The following is a 21433-nucleotide window of genomic DNA, read 5'->3' on the forward strand; positions in this document are numbered from 1 at the left end:
ATGACAGCCAGGGACGAGCTCGGAGAAGAGAAGCCCAGAGTGAAGCTCTTGTCCTCGGGCTTCGGGATGGAGAAGTCCCGGCTCCACGGTACCGGGTTCCGGTCGAAAGGCTTCGCTATCACGGACCTTTTGGGCCTGGAGTCGGACCTGCAGGCGCGGCAGCAGCAGCCCGGAGGAGGAGGTCCGGGTTCTGGCCTGGCAGGGGTGGCGGGTTCGGGCTCGGGTCCCGGGGCGGAGCCGCAGGCTGCGGGCGGCGGCGGCCTCGGCGGCGGCCTCAGCAGCGGCCTCAGCAGCGGCCTCGGCGGCTTCTCGTTCCCCGGTTCTTTGCCGCTCGGTCTCGGGTTCCTGTGCAGTCTGGCGGCGCAGCAGCCCGGGTCAGCTCCGTGTTTCCTGCCCGGTCACCTGCCGCTGCTGCAGACTCGAACCGACAACCACTGGACACACAACCTGGACAACCAAAGGGACAATTACTCCGGTACGAGCCGAGTTTCTTCAACATGTTTTTCTATGAAATGTTTGCTCATGTTTTTGTGTTTGAAACATTTTGATTCGTTATTTTTAGTTTTTTCCATTTTTTATCATTTTAAAGTTTTCTTTTCTTTAAATATTTATTTTATCCTCGTTTTTTTCTCAGGAGGTTTGTTTGTTGGTACTTTTAATCTCAGCTCAGTTAATTTTTCTGAAACTTTAACTTATTTCTTTATTTTTAATTTTCAATCAAACCTTCGACTTTTAAAATGTTTCGATTTTGTCCTCTAGATTTTTATAAATATGTATTTTAATTTTGTTTTATATTTCACTGCAGCTCTGCGTGAATTTTTTTCTTCCGTTCTTTTTTATTATTTCGTTTGTTTTAGTTTAAAAACACATTTTAATCTTTAACGCAATTTAGCAATAATACTGATCAGAATACGAATAATAACGCATTTCATTTTATTTCGTTTTTGTATAAGTAAAATAAACCATTGAATGATTGATAATCAATAAAGTCGATGTCCTTTGTTTTTTGTCTTTTTTCCGCCACAGATGAAGATTGTCTCTCTGATCGAAACGACTCCAAAGGTTCTGGAAACTGTCAGAAGAGAAAGAAGAGGAGACACAGGTGAGATAGAAATATATATAATGATAATAAGAATAATAATAACAATTATTATTATAATAATAATAACAATAACGATAATAATAATAATGATAACAATCATAATTAGTATTTATTATTGTTATTATTATTGTTATTGATCATAATAATAATGATAATAATAGTTATTATCAGTGTTATTATTATGATTAATCATAATAATAATAATAATAATAGAGTGACGATGATTATTCATTAAAATAAGATTCACCTCAAATGGGGAAAAATACAATTATTCTCAAAAACACATGACTTTTATGAAACAGAAAATGTTTTCATGTTTTTTTATTAAAAAACAACAATAAAAGACTTTGAAAACAACAAATCAAACAGAAAAAGAAAAATATAAATTATAAAAAGATAATTTAAAAATGTTAATGAATTGAAGAAATGAAGAAAAGCGAACGTTTTTGAATGAAATGAAGTCAAGATTGTTTTAAATAGAGATTTTCATGCTCTGTGTGTGTGTGTGTGTGTGTGTGTGTGTAGGACTGTGTTCACCTCTCATCAGTTGGAGGAGCTGGAAAAAGCTTTTCATGAAGCTCATTATCCAGACGTTTACGCTCGGGAGATGCTCGCCATGAAGACCGAGCTGCCCGAGGACAGAATACAGGTGATCACTGATCGATAATCAATTATCAATTATCATCACAAATGACCACCGGTGATTACAATCAATGGAGTAAAACCGAGGCTGATAAAAAGCTGAACATTAGACAGATTTTACTTGCATAAAAAATGATTAGTCATATTAACAATTATTAATAATAATAATTATTATTATTATTGTTGGTATATTATTATTACGAATAATAATTATAATAAAGTATATAAATATAATAACACAAATATGACAATAACTCACCTTTATTTTCTTGTTCCAAACGTGACATCAGTCAGCGGTTGTCATAGAAACCACAGTGGATCTGAAACAAATTTAAAATAGATATTATTTTATTTTATTTTATTAGATAATATACTATCAAAAAATTTACTAACTAACTTGTTTTTTTAAAACACAAACATAATGAAAAAAAAAATCTGGATTTGCTGGATTTATTGAATTATTATTATTATTACATTATATTATATTATATTATATTATATTATATTATATTATATTATATTATATTATATTATATTATATTATATTATATTATACTGATGTTTGCTGTGTGTCGTGGTCAGGTTTGGTTCCAGAATCGCAGGGCAAAGTGGAGGAAGCGGGAAAAGTGCTGGGGTCGCAGCAGTGTCATGGCAGAGTACGGCCTCTATGGGGCGATGGTGAGACACTCCATCCCGCTGCCGGAGTCCATCCTCAACTCCGCCAAGAACGGAATGATGGGATCGTGCGCCCCCTGGCTGCTCGGTGAGCCGCATACACGTCAGTGCCACACACACGCACCACACACACACACACACACGCACCGCACACACGCACCACACACATTCTGACAACTTTAAGACTGAATATACAGTGAATCTAGTAGATCACTCTCCCACACCAAACCTCATAGAGAAAATCAGTGATTTAAGCTGACGGGGACACAGGAGCTTGTGGTCTACTGCTGCCTCGTGTGGTCACTTTGTGTCAATGAGGTCAATGTGAACAAAGGATTTTAAAAGCGGAATTTAAAAAATAAGACATTTGAACTTAGTGATGGAGGCAGCAGTGGCTCAGCAACTCCTGTGTGTGTGATCTATGGGGTTTGGTGTGGGAGAGTGAGTGGTTTACAAACTTCAGTTTAACAGTGAGATGAAGATGTAAACATGTGATGTAGATATCGTAGACTTAATCTGACATAGATTTTATGAGCTAACTCTTTTGTTCAGTGGCTAAAATCTGTTTTTCCTTGTGTCTCTGCTTGGAAAATGATATTTCTAGTAACTTGTACTTTTTACTCCATTATATTTCCTCTAACTCTCTGTTACTGGTTACTACCAAATAAAACCATCAGAAACATCCTAAATGAACATGAAACATGAAACATGTGAAGGAGTGTTATCACAGCTCATTCCTTCCTGCCGCTGTTAGACTGTACAACAAACACTGCTCTCAGTAGACCACACATAACCAGGCTCCTCACTCCCTCCTTCCACGTGCAATACTATATTTAGCATATACATACAGTATTAAAGACTGATTTTATATCATATAAATAAAAGTATATGAATAGTAAGGTGTTGTTGGTGCAGACTGGACTGAATGTGTGTCTTTGTCTTCACAGGAATGCACAAAAAGTCTTTAGAGATGAACAAGAAATGTTCCAGCCCTCCAGAGTCTGACTCCGCCCACTCCGACTTCCCCAGCAACGCCTTAGTGCGACAGGGCAGCGGCAGTGGTGAGGCCCAGGAGGAGGAGATGGAGGAGGAGGAGGTGGCCATTGATCTGTCCAGTTCCTCGAAACAGCAGCATCAGGAGGAGACCACGAGGGGCGTGGCTTCACCGAGGCAGCGGCGGCGGCACAGCAGTGGCGAGTCGGACGAACACAGCTGAGGGGGGCGGAGCTGGGGTTTGTTTTTCTGGGGCACAAGGATTTGATTGGCTCCACCTTCAATGGAGAGCAGCCAATCACGGAACAGCTGCAACGTCAGTAGTTACAATGCAAACTCAACCATGACCATGTGACTAAAGATGCGTTCCATTTATATCGGAAGTCAGAACTGGAGACGAAAAGAGACGAGTGGAGGCCATCTTGGAATCCTATATCGGGGTTGCTCCGACTTTTCCGAGTTGGAAAATCCGACTTCCGACTACAACTGGAACGCACCATCAGGCTCCTCCATCTTTTTTTGTTGCTAATTAGCCCTGCCATGCTCTTTCAATGATTAGCTTAGCTGTTTGTGCTATTTGGGAAAATGGAACACTTATTTCAAGCTAATAAACTTAAGTTTGCTAAACTCCTGTCCCAGTTTAGCATGTTGTCTATTTTAGATGTATTTTTTGCCTGTTGTGCTATTATAATATATTAGCATTTGCTACTATTTCCAATAATGACAAACATTCTCTGACTAAAAATGCAATAATTGGAATATGTTAGAATGCTTCTAACGTCCTTACACATTAGCACTGAGATCATAGTTTAGCTTGCATTTAGGCTCTCTTTTGCTATACCGGTTGGTATATTGTTGACCAACATACTAATGTGTTAGCAAGTCATAAAGTAGAGAGAGTAATGGTGTGTTAGCAAGCTAGCAACCCATACAACAAGGCAGTGAGGCTAAAATACAGAACTACTGATTTTGCTAAACATATCTGTTAGCGACATCACTGAGCTCCCAGAGAGGATAACGTTGCATGAAGTTTGAGGATGTAAATGTAAAAAGATGTTTCGTGTCTTTATCAGTGTTTTGTTTGTTTCTAAGAGAATATTTAATGTTTTATTCCTGTTGGTGTTTTATAGAGTTTGACTGAAGCTCTGTGAATGTAATTTAAATGTAATATTTATTTATTTAGTTATTATTATTATCGTTGTTATTATTATTATTATTATTATCACATGTATGTACAGCAGCAGGTTCAGAGTGGTGAATAAAAACAAAGTATTTTTGGAAACATACGAATGTCATTTTGTCATTTTTCACTATAAATTATTTATTTATTTATTTCAACATAATGTAAATAACTAAATATTGTCTTATTGAGAAAGTGTTGAATGATAACACGATTGAAGTAAAAAAAATATATATATATGCTGTATATTATTTACCTGTTTTCAATGTCGCTTTTACTCTGAAAGGGCAACCGCTGCTGGAGAAGACAACTACGCCACTTCCTCTATCGGCTGCATTACGCTTAGCTGCCAAGCTAACACCAGGCTAACACACTGTTGAGCTCGCGCAGTACATTCTCATGATGGAGGATTTGATGACGTTTAAAAACCACGTGTCGTTCATCGTCAGTCATTTGGCCAAAACTGTGATGACGGAAATTTTCACCGCGGCGGGAAAACAAAGTCCTCGCACTGACGTAAGCAGCTAACTGCGGCTAACGGCTAACACTTCTGCACGTTTAACTCTTTCACTTCCGTCCACTCAGCTTGAGTGAGTTAGTTAGTTAGTTAGTTAGTTAGTTGGTTGGTTGGTTGGTTTGTTCGTTCGTTCGTTAGTTGTTAGTAAAACGTTTACATCAAACCCCATCCAAAAATCACTGAATTGAAGCACCTTCAGTGTTAGTAAAAGTTGTTCTCATGTAGTCTCACACCAAACTATGGTCTCATGAGACAAATACTGAGTTTAAGCAGTGACTCACTGTTAAACATCCCCGTTAAAACACGTTTGATGGAAGTGATGATTATTAATATAAACTGACAGATGACGTCATTGTGTTTTTTCAGACTGCGGTGTAAAAATGGAAATGTCACGTGAACTTCATGTGTCAATCATGCAAACGTAATGTAAACATCACATGGGACGTGTCCTCTGTTGTCCTCATGTCAGGACAGACTGACAGCTGTGGTGGACAGACTCTGTGTCGAAGCTGTGGAGAAAATCCTGCAGCTGGTTGAAGTGAGTCGTCGTCAGTGTGACGTCACAGAACTGAGCAACGGCGCTGTGACGACGACACAGAAGCGTGAAGGTGAGCGGCTCCTGACACACACACACACACACACACACACACACACTGCAAACACAGCTGAGACACGTCTAAAGTCTTCATCTCACTGTTAGATACACTTTAACAACAGGAAACTGAAGCCACTCACGCTCACACACCAAAGTCCAGAGAGAAAATCAGTGATTTTAGCTGGGGACACAGGAGCTGCTGGTCCTCTGCTGCCCCGTGTGGTCACTTTGTGTCACTGAGGTCAATCTGAACAAAGGATTTCAAACACTGAAGAGACAAAATAAGACATTTGAACTTAGGTGAAGGAGGCAACAGTGTGTGTGTGTGTGGGATGTCAAAATCACTGATTTTCTCTCTGAGGTTTGGTGTGGGTGTGTGTGTGTGTGTGTGTGGGTGTGGGGGGGTGGGGGGGTGGGGGGGTGGGGGTGTGTGTGTGGGGGGGGTGGGTGGGGGGGTGGGGGTGTGTGTGTGGGGGGGGGGGGTGAAAGTGTTTGAAGTGTTTCCTCTGTGTTACAGGTGAAGATGGTGGAGGTGACCACACCCCCTCAGGCCACAGCCACATCCTGGTGTACGGGGTCAGTGAATGAATGAATGAAGGATTAACAGCATCACAAACAAACTGAAGATGTTTAACAAACTCAGCTGTCGGCTGTTTTCAGAACGACGACGCTGTGGACTCCAGGTGCCTGCAGGTGTCGCTGCAGAGCCACACGCACGCTGGCGGTGAGGTCACCTGACGTAAACAACGTGTTCAGAGCCATGACTGACATGTGACCTCGTGTGACCTCAGTGTTTATTTGTTTACAGGTGAAACTAAAACAAGTTTGTCTGAGGAAACAGCTGGGGTGAAGAGTCTCCTTAGCTCCGCCCCTCATGCCAACATCCCCGACCACGAGTACGCTCAGACGTCTTCAGGTCCGCCTGGCCGTGCCTCACCAGAGGAGGGCGCCACGTCTACAGCAGGAAACAGGAAGCGGGGGCGAGGACACCGGAAGAACATGACAAACCAAACAGCGGCGTCTGTAGAGAAGTGTTTGCAGTGTGAGAGGCTTTTTCCAAACGGCGAGCGTCTCGACGACCACCGGCGTAAATGTCACCCGTCGTGTTCGCTGTGCGGCGCTCACTTCACCGGCGTCCTGAAGCTGCGCGACCACGAGATCAGAGAGCACGGCCTCCTGCCGTACGCCTGCGACTTCTGCCCCAAGAGATTCAACCACAAATCTCACCGCGACCTCCATGTGAAGGCGCGGCACACGGGCGAGAAAAGCTGCCACTGTGACATCTGCGGGAAAGGCTACGCCTGCGTCAGCGTCCTGAAGACTCACCGCATGACGCACTTTGACAAGACGTTCGTCTGCGACGTCTGTGGGAGGAGCTTCTACCACGCCTGCCACCTGACGCGCCACAAACTGGTTCACCAGGAGGTTCGGCCGTACCAGTGCGCCACCTGCGGGAAGGGCTTCACGCAGGCCACCAACCTGCGCAGCCACCAGCTGATCCACAGCGGCGAGAGGCAGCTCTGCGCCATCTGTGGGAAAAGCTACCGCTGCCTGAAGAACCACGTCATCAGCAAACACTCGGACGAGCTTCCCGCCACCGACGCCGTTGTCGTCTGCGACGTCTGCGGCAAGAAGTTTGCGAACCGCTCGCAGCTCAGGGTTCACGAGAGGAGCCACACGGGCGAGAAACCCTTCCACTGCGACGTGTGCGGGAAGAGTTACCGTCTGAAGGAGATGCTGCGCGACCACATGCACACGCACACGGGCCAGAAACCGTACCGCTGCTCGCTCTGCGCCAAGACCTTCAGCCTCGCCACCAGCTTCATGAGGCACCGCAGCGTCCACAGCGGCGAGACGCCGCACAGCTGCCACGCCTGCGGGAAACACTTCCGCCTGCTCACCTTCCTCAAAGCTCACCTGCAGACCAAAGGTCACCAGAGGAGGGCGCAGCAGAGGACCCCCGACCTCTGACCTCGCCATGTGATCAGACTCTGACCCCTGACATTAATAATCTGCAGCAGATGACGAGTGAAGGACGTTTACAACAGCGTCAGTGATCAGCTGATTATTGATCTGCTAATAGCAGCTACCTGCTAATGTCACGTTAGCTGTGTCATTAGCAGACGATGACATCATGACGTGTTGAAATATGGAGACGTTTTATTGTCCATTTTTTAACTCCTGCTGTTTCTGTCTCTCACAATAATCCAATAATAATCCAATAATAATCCAATACCCAGGATTGTGATGTAAACCTGCTGTGATCGGAGGATTAATGATCGTCCAATCACAGAACATTTCCCCTCGTTCTGCACCTCAGTGTGATGAAAACAGTGAAGGGGTCAAAGGTCAAACTCAAAGCGCCACATCGTCATTTTTACTTTCCTTCATACTCGTCTTCATTTAGTTAAGAACATTAAAAAAGTGACACGTTTGTATTAAAATGGACAAAACAACAACAACAACACGTGTGTGACTGTGTGTTTGCTAGATTACAGGATGTTAATCTGTGTTAACACTGTGTTGAGATTTAATCCAGGAAACAGCAGCTGTGGTGACGGACACGTCGCAGTGTCAGCGCTCGCTCAGCGTTTCACGGCCGCTGATAGAAGTGAAATCACGTCTGTCCAGCACAGACAAAGGTCAAAGGTCATGAAGTCTATGTAATGAACGCACTCACACGCTGCAACACTTTGCTCAAGGACACATGTAGAAGAGCAGAGCCGGGAATTTAACCCACAACCTTCCAGTTGATGGAAGACTGGCCCTACCACTGATCCACCGTGGCTCAATCCTCACTTTGTTATACTTTTCCTTGTAAAACTCAGTGGAAACAAGGTGACCCAGGTCTTGGTGTGTCGCCCCCTCATGGACATTCAGGAGAATACACACATACAGTTTATGGTGCATGATATCTTGCACCACAATGATTATTTGATTATTAATCTATTACTAAATTAATTGTCAACTACTTTGATAATCAATTGAGTGATTTTATTAATAATTAAAACCAGTTTCTTTGATTTTTCAGCTTCTGATCAATAACAAGTAATGACTATTAATCAATAGATGAATCAAATATAAAGATAATTGTTAGTTGCAGCTCTAATCATATCCAGGAAGTGTTTGTTGTCAATAATAACGCTGCTTCAGATACTTCACCGTTACGGTGACCTTTGACCTTTAACGTCTTTAACATCTGCAGCTGTGAACTAAAGGAAGATCCAATCCTCAGATCAGTGTCTGTGACCCAGTTCCTCGACAATCACTGAGCGTAAATCTGCACCAGCTGCTTCTGCTCGGAGACAAAAAAAAACAAGAAATTAAGAAATTAAAGGGAATTAAAGCTGAGGGGGGAATGACTGAGAGCCCCTAGTGGCAGAGAGGGGGAACTGAGCGTATTTCTTCAAACCTGAAGTCACAGAGGTCGAGAATACGAGATCCAGGAGGCAAACGACGAGACAAGACCAACTACGACAGAAAGTCTAATGCTAATGCTAATAACGCTAACCTGAACACTAGCAGTCGTGGTGCAGGACGTCAGCCATGACCTTCGAGGATTTGTTGAGCCAACTCTCGTCCAATCAGCAGCCTCGTTCACTCCTCTTAACCTGTGGGTGGGGACAGTGACTCTCTCGCTCTTTAATCTGCAGCATCTGTTTGCTTTGATCGACGAAGCCACGCCCACATTAATTATCCGTTTTGTTTCCACCGTTTAATCTGCGGCACTCGAGGTTTCATCAGCGCCGCTTTACGGACACTTCATTAGATTACGTTAGATTAAATTAGAGAAGATTAGGCCTCCTTCACTTTCACCTCATCTGTTCTTCACCAGCGCTGCTAAAGGCCCGGCTTTATTTCAGCACAGATTCTGGAACCGCACAAAGAGCGCGTTGGGTGTGCGTGGACAGAGCATGCGTGAACTTCCACCTCACCAGTAGGGGGAGTACACACCTCGCTCACCAAGCAGAACAAGCATTTCGACAACAGAAGAAGTAGTCGCCAAGGAAATGACGCTATGGATCCGAAAGATGGTTCTTGTTCACTGAAGTTCTTCCTTCCTCGACGTTCGTCTTTCTCGTTGCCATGGATTATCCTCTTCTTCTTTGGTACAACTGCGTCCTATGCCCTGCGTTCAGACTTATACTGCCACCCAATGGTGAAGTGTGATACTGCAGGACCCTGACGCTCGAGTAAACCACGGCTTAAGAGTTAGTGCCAGTTGTAGTCAGAATTCTAACCAGGAAAGTTGGAGGAAACCTCACCAATTCCAAGATGACTGCCACAACAAACACTGCGACTTTCACTGTTAAAAGTAAATCAGTTGTACACCCAATCAGGGAATGAGGCAAATATTCACTTTTTATTTGAAATTCTTTCCTGTGATTTATAAAAATGAGCTTTAAAAATGGATCCATTTCCTGCGTGTCTGCTCTCACTAGCATGTTAGCATATTAGCACTTTGTGTCAGATGTACTCATACTAGTGTGACGATAAAGTTATACATACAACATACAGTTACACTCCTAATTTTTGTTACATAATATGATTTTGTGACCTGCGATTGCAGAACTACATGAAGCTACCAGCTGACTGCCGGGGGTTGTCTAGCTCCGCCCTGACCGTTACCCACTACCATTTTACTCTGGTACCACGAGGGAAGGGTGCCAAAGAATGTTGGGGCTGGTTATTTTGGTTCCATTCCTAATGGAAACACAAAACTGTACGGTACCAAACCGAACCGTTGCACTTGGTGGATAAAATGTCATAAACACAATCATAGCTTGATCCATTGTCGTGTTTCCATCCCAGGTGACCCCAAAAATCTAATTCTCTAGATCAGCTGTGAGACAAATCCTCCTTACAAATTGTTTTGGTTTCGATGTTTGAACCTAAAGTTCCATCATTGGTCCTAACCCGGGCCCCATCAGAACCATGAGCAGCAGAAGCAGGTGAAGACACCGTAGCTAGCTTCCTGTGGATCTGTCATCACTGTCAGTTAAGCTCGCTTCATCCAACGTACTTCTGGATGATCTTATCATGGAAAAGTCCGTGAAACGTCTTGAAAAGTTTTTTTTTGGCTTTGACTTTTGAGCCCATTGTTTCGTCATCAATGCTAACGGCGTCTAAATCAGAGACATGAATAGAAGAAGCAGGTGAAGTCTCAGCAGCATTGGCGTCACCCGAGCTAGCTTTGTGTGGAGGTCCACCGTCACTGTCAGTGCTATCAGTTAAGCTAGCTGTGGGTGGGGGTTTGTTGTCGCTGGAAGCGGCAGTTTCCTCTTCAGTTAACAAACTTCGGGAGGATTTTTTCTTGAACAGCCGTGAAAGAAATCCATGAAACCTTTTGAAAAGCTTGTTTTTGACTTTGACGTTGAATCCCTTAGTTCCAGGAACTGTGCTAATCTCGTCTTTATCGGAGACATGTCTAGAAGAGCCAGTTGAAGTCTCTGAAACTTTGGTGCCATTTGTCTGTGGAGGTATGTTGTTATTGTTGAAGGCACTGTGGACTAAGTTAGCTGAAGGTGGTGTTCTCTCAGTGATGGAAGCAGCACAATCGCTAGGAAAGTATTTCCTGGTGATAAACGGATGCGTCAGAGCTTCACCAGGAGTGATTCTTTTCTTTGGATCTACCTGCATCATTTCTTTAAGGAGGCCTATAAAAGCCTGTGTGTCCTCATAAGCAGCAGAACCTGGGCGAGTCTGAACAATGTCATCGAGACTGGTAAACATTTCAGTTGTCTCATGAGTTATCAGCGGGTGAATTGCGCGCTGCTCACTGGTCTTGGAGCTCTGTGAGCTTGGAGAACTTTGGGATCCCCTAGAACTCTGGGAGCTCGATGAGCCAGAGGCAGGCGAGGCGTCAACAACACCTGAGCTAGCTTTCTGTGGAGGTTTGTCGTCATTGTCACTTAAGCTAGCTGCATGTGGGGGTGGTTCTTCATCGCTGGTAGCAACACTCTCTTCATCCAAAAGACTTCTGGACGATCTTTTCTTGAACAGCCGTGAAATAAACCCATTAAATGTCTTGAAAAGTTTATTTTTGTCTTTGGCTTTTGAGCGAATTGTTCCGTTACCAGTGCTAATCTTGTCTCCATCAGAGAGCAGACCGACAGAGGAAGGTGAAGTCTTGGACACATTGGTGTTATCTGAGCTAGCTCTCTGTGGTGGTCTGTCATCAATTTTAGCAGTGCTGCTGTGGATTAAGCTAGCTGAGAGTGGAGTTCCCTCATTGTTGGAAGCAGCACAGTCACTGGGGAAATATGTCAGAGTGATAAACGGGTGCGTCAGAGCTTCACTGGGTGTGATTCTTTTCTTCGGATCTACCTGCATCATTTCTTTAAGGAGGCTAATGAAGGCCTGTGTGTCCTCGTAAGCAGCAGAACCTGGGCGTGTCTTAATGATGTCATCAAGACTGGCAAACATTTCTGTTGTCTCGTTGGTCACCAACGGGTGAAAAGAACGCCAATGACAGCTTTTACCCATTGAACAGCTGCACTCTCGTTTCAGTTTCCACAACGAATCTTGGTCTTTGTAAAAATATTGCCGGGTATGAGCTCCGGTCTTCAGCACGTGATCGTCGGGTTGACCGAGCAACTGCACGATATCGTTGATGTTTGCCAGTTCACAGTGTCCTGAGTACAACTTAGCCTTGAGGTACGAAGTGGTGATGACAGAACCAAGGGACCACATGTCCACCGCCTCGCTCAGAGGAAGACCCAGTGAGACTTCAGGAGCTCTGTATGAAAGATGCTGAAAGACATCGCCAAGTTCCATATTGGAGACTAACTCGGCCGTACCAAAGTCGATGAGCTTCACCTTACAGGGCTGAAGACAGTGATTAACCAGCATAATGTTGTTTAACTTGATGTCACAATGAACCATTCCTATACTCTTCAGGGCGTTCAGTGCCACCAGCAGCTGTCGTGTGATCGGCTGAATCTCGGACAGAAACAGCTGTCTGCAGTTGTTGAAAACGAAATCATAGAGCGTCATGTCCAGTTTCTCAAATTCCAGGAAAACGTTTCCTTGGCGTTCGAGGTGCCGATTGAACCTGATCAAGCTGTTCTTGTCTGCGTCCAACTTCCTGAGGAGTTCCAGGTTGTTTACTTCCTCTTTACCATATTTAGCCTTTGCTTTGGCAACGGCCTTCACAGCCACCATCTCTCCTGTGTCTGGTCGCCTACACAGGTACACGTGTCCAAAGCTGCCAGAGCCCAGGAGTTCTTTCACTTGATACCCACTTGATTTCAGAATTGGAACTAAGTTCCCCCTGGCAGCCATTCTCACCCGCTGCATGACACTGATTTAACAATTCAAGGTTTCTTCTTTGGTCCAGCAGTTAGAATCAGTCACGATACATGACTGTCTCCTCTTCACGCCTTAGCTCAGGTTCTTTTCTTAATTTCATGCGTTTTTCTTCGTGGTCCGGTGTTTAGTGGTCAAATGTCGCCAAACTTAAAAGGCGGCAGTGACCACATGCCTTTGAATTGTGCATGTGTTACAGATCAAAGGAAGAGACAATAACAGGGCAGGAGAGGACAGGTCAAACCTGATCCCCAGTCTGCAGTCTGAAGCTGGAGAACCCAGAGAGAACATATGGAGAACCCAGAAAGAACACATGGAGAACTCAGAGAGAACCCATGGAGAACCCAGAGAGAACACATGGAGAACCCAGAAAGAACTCATGGAGTACTCAGAGAGAACTCATGGAGGAGAACATGAAGACTCTCGCAATAGTCATAGTCCTTCCACTCCACCAGATGGCGCTCATGACTTTGATAACACCCTACTCTCATCCTATCTTCAAAACCGAACATACAGAGTAACCTGGAGAGGATCTGTGTTGGAACCTTGTCCTCTAACTACTGGGGGCCCTCAGGGCTCTGTCTTGGGCCCTCTCCTGTTCTCTCTGTAGAGCAACTCTCTTGGTTCTGTCATTGACTCTCATGGTTTTTCCTATCACAGCTACATCATTCTCTCTTTTCCCCGGTCTGAAACACACGTAACAGAACGGATCTCCGCTTGTCTGACCGACATCTCTCAGTGGATGTCTGACCATCACCTGAAACTCAATCTCGACAAGCCTGAGTTTCTTTTTCTCCCAGGAAAGGGTTCTCCCACCACAGATCTAACCATCACCCTCGACAACTCTGTGGTAGCTCCCTCTCATACCGTAAGGAACCTGGGTGTGACACTTGATGACCATCTCTCCCTCACTGCCAACATTGCTGCAACAGCTCGATCTTGCAGATACATGTTGCACAACATCAGAAGGATACGGCCTCTTCTAACCCAGAAGGCGGCACAGGTTCTGGTCCAGGCTCTTGTCATCTCACGCTTGGATTACTGCAACTCCCTCCTGGCTGGTCTCCCTGCGTGTGCCATACGACCTCTGCAACTCATCCAGAATGCAGCAGCTCGACTGGTCTTCAACTTACCAAAATTCTCCCACACTACACCGCTCCTCCGCTCCCTTCACTGGCTTCCTGTAGCTGCTTGCATCCGCTTCAAGACTCTAGTGCTGGCGTTCCATGCTACAAACGGATCCGGTCCAGCCTACATCCAGGACATGATCAAAACCTACACCCCAGCCCGCCCACTCCGCTCTGCATCGGCAAACCGGCTTGCTGCCCCCTCACGGAGAGGATCGCAGAGGCATTCGCAGAACTCCAGACTGTTCACTGTCCTCGCTCCCAAATGGTGGAACGAGCTCCCCATCAACATCCGGACAGTGGAAAGCCTCTGCAGAAGATGTGGCGGCCGACTAAAAACACATTTCTTTCGACTCTACAAAAAAAAAGAAAGAAAAAGGAGGCAAGCATTTACTTGTACATCACACTTATGACTAGCACTTTATAGTTTGTCTAGTTTACTTCTAGCTCTTGTTTGTAGCCATATGTTGAAAAGTCACTTTGGATAAAAGCATCTGCCAAATGACAACGTAATGTAATGATAACCATGGGTGAAGATTTTTCCACATTAATCTTGACTTAATTCTCGGCCTAAACCTAAAAACATCTATTATTTACAATCTTACAGAAATATAGATTTATATTTTGATATCAAATGATATAAAAAAATATTGTGATGATTCATAAAACATATAAAAGTTATAACCCTGATTTAGTTTTAGATTTCATATTTTTATATCATATTATTTATTACTTTCCATGAATTTGATTGATTTTTAATGATTTTGTCGTTTACGGTTTGTATTTATTCACTGATTGTTTTCATTCATTCATTCATTGTTTTTGAGTAGAAATCACATGAACTACTCTGCTGCCCCCTGCTGCTCAGGACGAGGAATCACTGGTGACCAAAACCTGGTCCTAATGAGTTTTCTGAACAATAAAATGAATGTGTTCATTTCTTGTTTCATCTAAAACAGAAACATTTGAAGCGGAATTTTTCCTGGAACCTCGTCGACTTCTTTTTTAAAAAGTTTATTGGTCACAAACACGTTTATTTCATTTTTTGTGGCACTTTCATTTATTCACCAATTTTTTTAAATTGGAAACTAAAAATAGACCAGAATTAAATTTTAATTTAAAATAATCCACACACACACACACACACAGAACTTTTTTTTCAGATTTATTAGAAAAAAAACATGTCGACATTTTTTTTTCTAATCAAACACGACACGATGACGAACGACCTTCTACCTGCAGGTGACGAACCGAGAACCAAACCAAACAACGAGGAGCCAATGAAAACGCAGCGGAGAGCCGGGGGCGGGACCACACCACCCCAACCACCTGCCCGCTCACAAACATTATAAATAAACAAGTGAGTGTCAGACAGACACCAGGGGGTGGAGCTGACAGACGGGTGTGATGTCATCAGCGCGTCCAATATCTTCAGTGAACCAATAAAAACGACGACGATGATGATGCTAAACGATGAAGGTTGGCGGTGGGAGCGATTTTTTTTTAAACGTTTGTTTTAACATTTAAATATTCATTAATATTCATATATTACATCATCGTTCCAAATCCATAAATAAGTGCAGGTTCCTGTCGACCGGCGCTCGCCGCCGATAAAATCACAAACAAACGCAGTTGGAAAAATACAAACATGGCCGACAAGCCTCGCGTTTAGAATCTTCATGCATATGCTAATGAGGAGGAACTGGGACCAATCAGCTCTTCTCCTCCGCTTTCACCAGAGAACGGCAGCCAATCACAACCACGCAGGAAGTAACAAAAGATGGGGGGGGGGGGGGGGGGCGAAGGCGCCGCGGCTCTGAACACGCGTACGGACGTTCATCAACAACGGCGACCGAAGCTGGAAATGATTTTAAAAATAACCCAAAAAACCCGACAAAGTCAGAAAAAAATTTGGGGGTAAAAAAACACAAAAAAACGTCGTCACTTATAAACTTCCGTACGAACTTTAACTTTGCGTGTTTCCGATAATGCTGTGAGCATCAGAGGGCGTGGCCTGAGACAGCTCTATCCCCAAGTGGCTGATGGGAAATGGAGTGTGTGTGTGTGTGCAGGGGGAAGGGGCTTATTGGTCAGTTATGACCATAAATGGATGTGACCGTGTTTGGAGACTTTCCTCTCACTCAGGACCAGATCTCCACGTCCTGCTGTTTATCTACACCAGAGAAAAACCAACCAGGTCCAGTTCCCAACATCTGGATGTCCAGGATCCCAGACCTGGTCCAGATCTGAGACCTGGTCCAGAAGTTTTTCAAATTACAACTTCTCCAGAACTGGTCTCAAACCACTCGAGAACCAACCAAAGCTGATTCAGAACCATGGTCCTGAACCCAGTCCAGAGCTGGGCCATGTCACTCGGAGTCCTCGGACTCCAGTGGAGCGGTCTCGTCTAAGATTCTCTTACGGCGTTTGGCGGCGGTGGCGGCGTGGACTCGCTGCTCCTCCTCCATATGCGCCTTCTTGTGACGGGAGAAGCTGGACGAGTGCATGAAGGTCTTGTTGCAGGCGGCGCAGGTGTAGGTCTTGGTTTTGGTGGTGGGAAGTCCGGACTTCGCCCGCCCACCACCTCCGCCACCCCCCGCTCTGTGGGTCTGCTGGTGTCGTGCCAGGCTGGATGCGTGGCTGAACCGTTTCCCACACTGGTTGCAGCCGTGGCGACCGACTCCTCCTCCTCCCCCAACGCCGCCCTCCTCCTCCTCCTCCTCCTCCTCCTCCTCCTCAGAGGCGGTGGAGCCTCGTTTGCCTGCACGGCCTCCACGGCGGCGGCGGTTCTTCTTGCAGAGAGTGTAGAAGTTGGGCTTATCACGGGAACAGAGCTTCAGTCGGATCTTGAGGTCTGATGAAGTCTCACCCAGGTTCTCTTTCCCGGGCGTGTAGTTGTCCAGCAGCTCTTTGACGTGCGTCACCTGGTGCTTCGAGAGCTGCGTCGACGTCCTGAAGCTCATGTCGCACTGCGGGCAAGCGTAGAACTTGTCTCCGCCCGGACTCTGGATAATAGCGGTGGCCACGTGGTGCTGCTGCTGCTGCTGCTGCTGCTGCTGCTGCTGCTGTCGCTGCTGCTGCCGCTGCTGCCTCTTTGCCTTCTTGTTCTTGCCGCTGGGCTTTAGTGAGTGGCGCAGGGCGGCCATGTTGGCGCTGGGGCCAGCGTCCTTGGCCAGAACCTTCCCTTTCTTGTGGATGAGGCGGTGGCGCGACAGGCTGGAGCTGTGGTTGAACTCTTTGCCGCAGATGTTACATGGATGGATTCGCCGCTTCCCGTGCAGCCGCAGGTGACTGCCCAGCATCCTGACAGGTAAACACAACAGCAGTTAGGCTCCACCCACTCAGTAATCGATCAATAACCAAACATCTTGTGGTGAAAGTAGACTCAGGTTCACTGATTATCAAACAGTTATCTGGTTCCTATTTCATCAAGACTCAACATCTGACAAGACAAAGACCAGGTTCAGGGTTTAAGACCAAGACCAGGACCAGGACCGAGATTAGGATTAAGACAAGATTATGGGGTTATCAGGACCAGGACCAGAACCAGATTGAAGAGGTACCGACCTGCTGCCTTTGAAGCTCATGCCACAGTGGGGGCAGGTGTAGCGTGCATCCTGATGAGTAGGTTCCAGAGCCCGCTTGGTGGGGGGCGGAGCTCCGCCGCTCTTGCCGGTGTGTGTCTGCTGGTGGCGGTACAGGCTGGAGGCGTGGCTGTAGCACTTCCCGCAGTAGCTGCAGCGGTACTGTCGCTCGTCCGGCTCAAAGTCGGCCTGGTCCGAGTCTGCCTCGCCGTCCAGCTGACTACTCCCTGCCTCCACCAGCACCTCGTGCTCCTCCTCCTCGCCGTCCTCGTCCTCGTCGTCGGAGTCCGTCTTGATCTCCACGCTCTGCTCCGTCACCTCGCAGGGATACACCTCCTCGTACGGCGCGAAGAACGCCTCGTCCGCCTCGATCTTCAGCTGGTCGGCGGTCAGGTCTGACGGGTCATCCGAGTCCTTCTTCACGCAGGAGATGGTGAACTTGGAGCCGACCTCCGCCCACTTCACCACGTACTCGATGGGCTGCGTGTCCAACTCCACCGTGATGAAGTCGGCACCGAGGGCGTCCGTGTCCGCCACCGTCAGCTCTGTCTCCGAGTCCTCCATCCTGAGGTGAGGGGCGGAGCAGAGGAGGAGCGTCAGAGGAGCAGCCGAGGACCTGTGGGAGAAGGGAGGGGGCGGGGTTATCGATCATGACTGATTATTGATCACCAGGTACAGATCAATGTATCGACTACAGCAGCGTTGTCATGGTGATCAGTGACAGCACCCATTTCTGTTTAAACGTAATTATGTTTCGTTTTCAGACAAAATAACGTTAAACAACAATTACCCAGTTTTACAAACAGGGGCAGCGATAAGAAAGATTATATAATGTATTTATCATGTTAAAACAATACAATGAAAGATGCAGCTCCCCCTTGTGGCACATCAAGATAAATCACCAGGACTGTACGTTAGACAGCATCTATAACTCACTAATGCAGAATATTAACAATTAACATCATTGTTTGTGTTCATCAAATCACACAGAGTGAATTTCATCTTAATAATTGTTTCCATCTTTAGGACAAAAATGTAAATCATGTACATTTACTGTGACATCACTGCTCAGGTGACCTCTGACCTGACAAACTGAAAATGCCTCATTTCTGTTACATGTGGTGACGTCACATCTTAACATGATAATAAATCAATAAAATGTATCATCGATACACATTTAAAAACAAACACACATGAAACGTGATCGCGTTTGAAGGCGCGCGGCAACTCAGACCAAACCTCGTTCATATTTCTGTGGATTTTCGAGTCCCTGTGATCCTGGAGCTCTTCAGACGTGACGGGCGGAGTTTAACCGTTAAACCTTTCGGTTTCCGCCCATCCGCAATCTGAACGCGTTAAATACAACAAACGGCCTCCTGCTGGCTTTAAATAACCACTCGAATTTCACGTTTCTTCGATATTATCATCGATCATTTGTCCCCGATGATTCCGCAGAGGGCGGCTGCTGGCGGGGCATCCATTATTGAACATGACGTTTCCTCCACATTGACACACGTTAGGTTTACAATTTTGAAGCCGAACAAATGCCGGGAGTCTAATGTGATGGGAAACAAGTGGGATTCTCCTCACAGTTTATTTTCGGTGCGAGTGAAAGCGACATGTTTGTAAATCGTCCATTTTCTGAGCGGAGTTCCGGGGCTCGGCCGCGCAGTGGCGGTGATGAGGAAGCGGAGCGGGATTTTCTCCCCCTCATCGTAAACTGTCAAAATAAAACCACAAGCCGCCGATTAAACGGCGGGAAGCGCGTTAACGGGGAAGCGCACCGATGACCGGTTACTCACCGAAGTTTAACGGCGGGAAAGCGGAGAAAACGTTAAAGTGTTACCGGCGGAGACGGTCACAATAAACAGGAAGCAGAGACGTGGACACAAAGCATTGTGGGAAGGATTAAATGGTTGCGAAGACCGGATGTGCTGCGGCGTGACTTTCATAATAAAACCCCGCCAACGTGACAGCCAATGGAAAATGAATTTAAATCTAAAATAAATCGAGTTAACTGAAATTTTATGAAAACTATACATTGAAAATGAAACGAAAACACATATAAAACTAATACTAGTATTATATTATAATATTGGACAAACATATCTATTAAATAAATGTACAAACGAATCAAGTTACATGCACACATACATATACACACACATACATACATACACAAATATACTCACACATATATACATACATACACAAATATACTCACACATATATACATACATACACAAATATACTCACACATATATACATACATACACACATATACATTCATACATACATACACACAAATATACACACATATATACATACACACACATATATACATACATACACACAAATATACACACATATATACATACATACACACACACATATACACAGACTAACACACGCATATACACACATATATACATACACACACACATACATTTATACATACACACATATATACATACACATACATTTATACATACACACATATATACATACACACAAATATACACACATACACACACATATATACATACACACACACATATATACATACATACACACACATATATACATATATATATACACACACACACAGATATGTGTTTCCAACCACATCAAACACAATTTTACAGTTTTTCTTATTTTACAGGTACAAAATATGGCAAATCTATCAATAAATGGGTGAACTGATAAGTAAAATTATTATTTTTTGTTGATGTTATTTTATTTGTATTTATTGCATGGCTGTTACTTAGTTTTAAAGGCTTTACAAATAAAGTCGTGTATTAATTGACTCATTCTTTTAATTATTTGATTCATTTCTGGATTTATTTACTTATTTATGAATAGATGTCATTTTTCGTCCTCCAAATGTGCGTGTATATATACGTACACACACACACAAATAATATATATATAATAACACATTTGCTAAGAAAACTAATATTAGAAAGAACAAATAACAAACTCACAAATCACTGGGGCTTCCGTAGTTCAGTGTGTTTCAATAAAATATATTTTGTGCGAAATAAGTGGAAATAAAAATTCCACTTTCACTGTTTTATAGTCTGAGGCCCAGCTGCAGTACAGACAAAGCCCGGCAGGGGGCCGCGGACCACAATTCTACAAGCCCCCTCTCTCACACACACACACACACACACACGCGCGCGCACGCCATAATATTAAGTACAGACACTTACGACTCAGACGCCGGTCTGTCTTGGATCTGGTCCTCTTCAGGTTCTGGTTCGGGCTCTGGTGCCGCGCCTCCGTTACATCGCATCGCATGTGGCGGCAGTTATGTCTGCAAGCGACCGCTGCTGCGGCACAGAGCGGCGGCAGAGAGCGGCAGCGCGCCGGGCTGAGTCGACGAACGCGGCGGCGGGGATGCGGCAAGCGGTAGCGGTGGCGCGCGCGCGGTTCCTTCGTGTTCTGCGATTGGCAGAGCTCGTGCGCAACCTGCTCGGTGCGTCCTCTGTGATTGGACGGTCTTAAAGTGACCGCCGATGTCGCGAGGTGTCGTGAAGTGACAGTGACGTCACTGCTACGCCGGTTCTGCCGCGTCATGACATGACGAAGTTGCTTTCATAAAAAAAGGCGCCATGACGTCATTCAGTTAAACTGGACATACCTAATCTATAATCTTTTATTTTGTGCTCTGGGTTGCAGTGACACTGGACGGCCAGTGAGTGGCAGTG

General features: G+C 45.1%; 3 protein-coding genes and 1 long non-coding RNA gene across 7 annotated transcripts; 2 read left to right on the top strand and 2 right to left on the bottom strand.

The window, feature by feature from the left end:
* vsx1 (visual system homeobox 1 homolog, chx10-like) lies at positions 1-3991 on the top strand. The gene is made up of 5 exons (XM_058650989.1): positions 1-475; positions 1027-1102; positions 1628-1751; positions 2327-2522; positions 3367-3991. The coding sequence occupies exons 1-5, from the start codon at positions 1-3 to the stop codon at positions 3633-3635; spliced, it is 1140 nt and encodes a 379-aa protein (XP_058506972.1). The 3' UTR covers positions 3636-3991.
* LOC131473649 (uncharacterized) lies at positions 436-4982 on the bottom strand. Of its 2 annotated transcripts, none has more exons than XR_009242205.1 (4): positions 4849-4982; positions 2004-2064; positions 1640-1730; positions 436-1072 (listed from the first exon to the last, which is right to left on the bottom strand). It is a non-coding gene; the product is annotated as an uncharacterized LOC131473649 (long non-coding RNA). The 2 variants fall into 2 exon arrangements; XR_009242206.1 differs by lacking the exon at positions 4849-4982 and adding an exon at positions 2301-2384.
* LOC131473630 (zinc finger protein 229-like) lies at positions 4913-8155 on the top strand. The gene is made up of 5 exons (XM_058650981.1): positions 4913-5108; positions 5579-5717; positions 6222-6280; positions 6365-6428; positions 6513-8155. Exons 1-5 carry the CDS (start codon positions 4992-4994, stop codon positions 7673-7675), a joined length of 1542 nt encoding a protein of 513 aa, XP_058506964.1. The 5' UTR covers positions 4913-4991; the 3' UTR covers positions 7676-8155.
* A 7132-nt stretch (positions 8156-15287) lies between these two features.
* Positions 15288-21134, bottom strand: LOC131473628 (zinc finger protein 883). 3 transcript variants are annotated; one of them, XM_058650976.1, is made up of 3 exons: positions 20936-21134; positions 17707-18339; positions 15288-17442 (listed from the first exon to the last, which is right to left on the bottom strand). In XM_058650976.1, exons 1-3 carry the CDS (start codon positions 21016-21018, stop codon positions 16509-16511), a joined length of 1650 nt encoding a protein of 549 aa, XP_058506959.1. In that variant the 5' UTR covers positions 21019-21134; the 3' UTR covers positions 15288-16508. The 3 variants fall into 3 exon arrangements, with proteins under 3 accessions (XP_058506959.1, XP_058506961.1, XP_058506962.1); XM_058650978.1 differs by lacking the exon at positions 20936-21134 and adding an exon at positions 19526-19642; XM_058650979.1 differs by lacking the exon at positions 20936-21134 and adding an exon at positions 19314-19482.
* Positions 21135-21433: the final 299 nt, after the last annotated feature.

The sequence above is a fragment of the Solea solea genome, chromosome 15 (assembly GCF_958295425.1).
Source record: "Solea solea chromosome 15, fSolSol10.1, whole genome shotgun sequence".
Lineage (NCBI taxonomy): Eukaryota > Metazoa > Chordata > Actinopteri > Pleuronectiformes > Soleidae > Solea > Solea solea.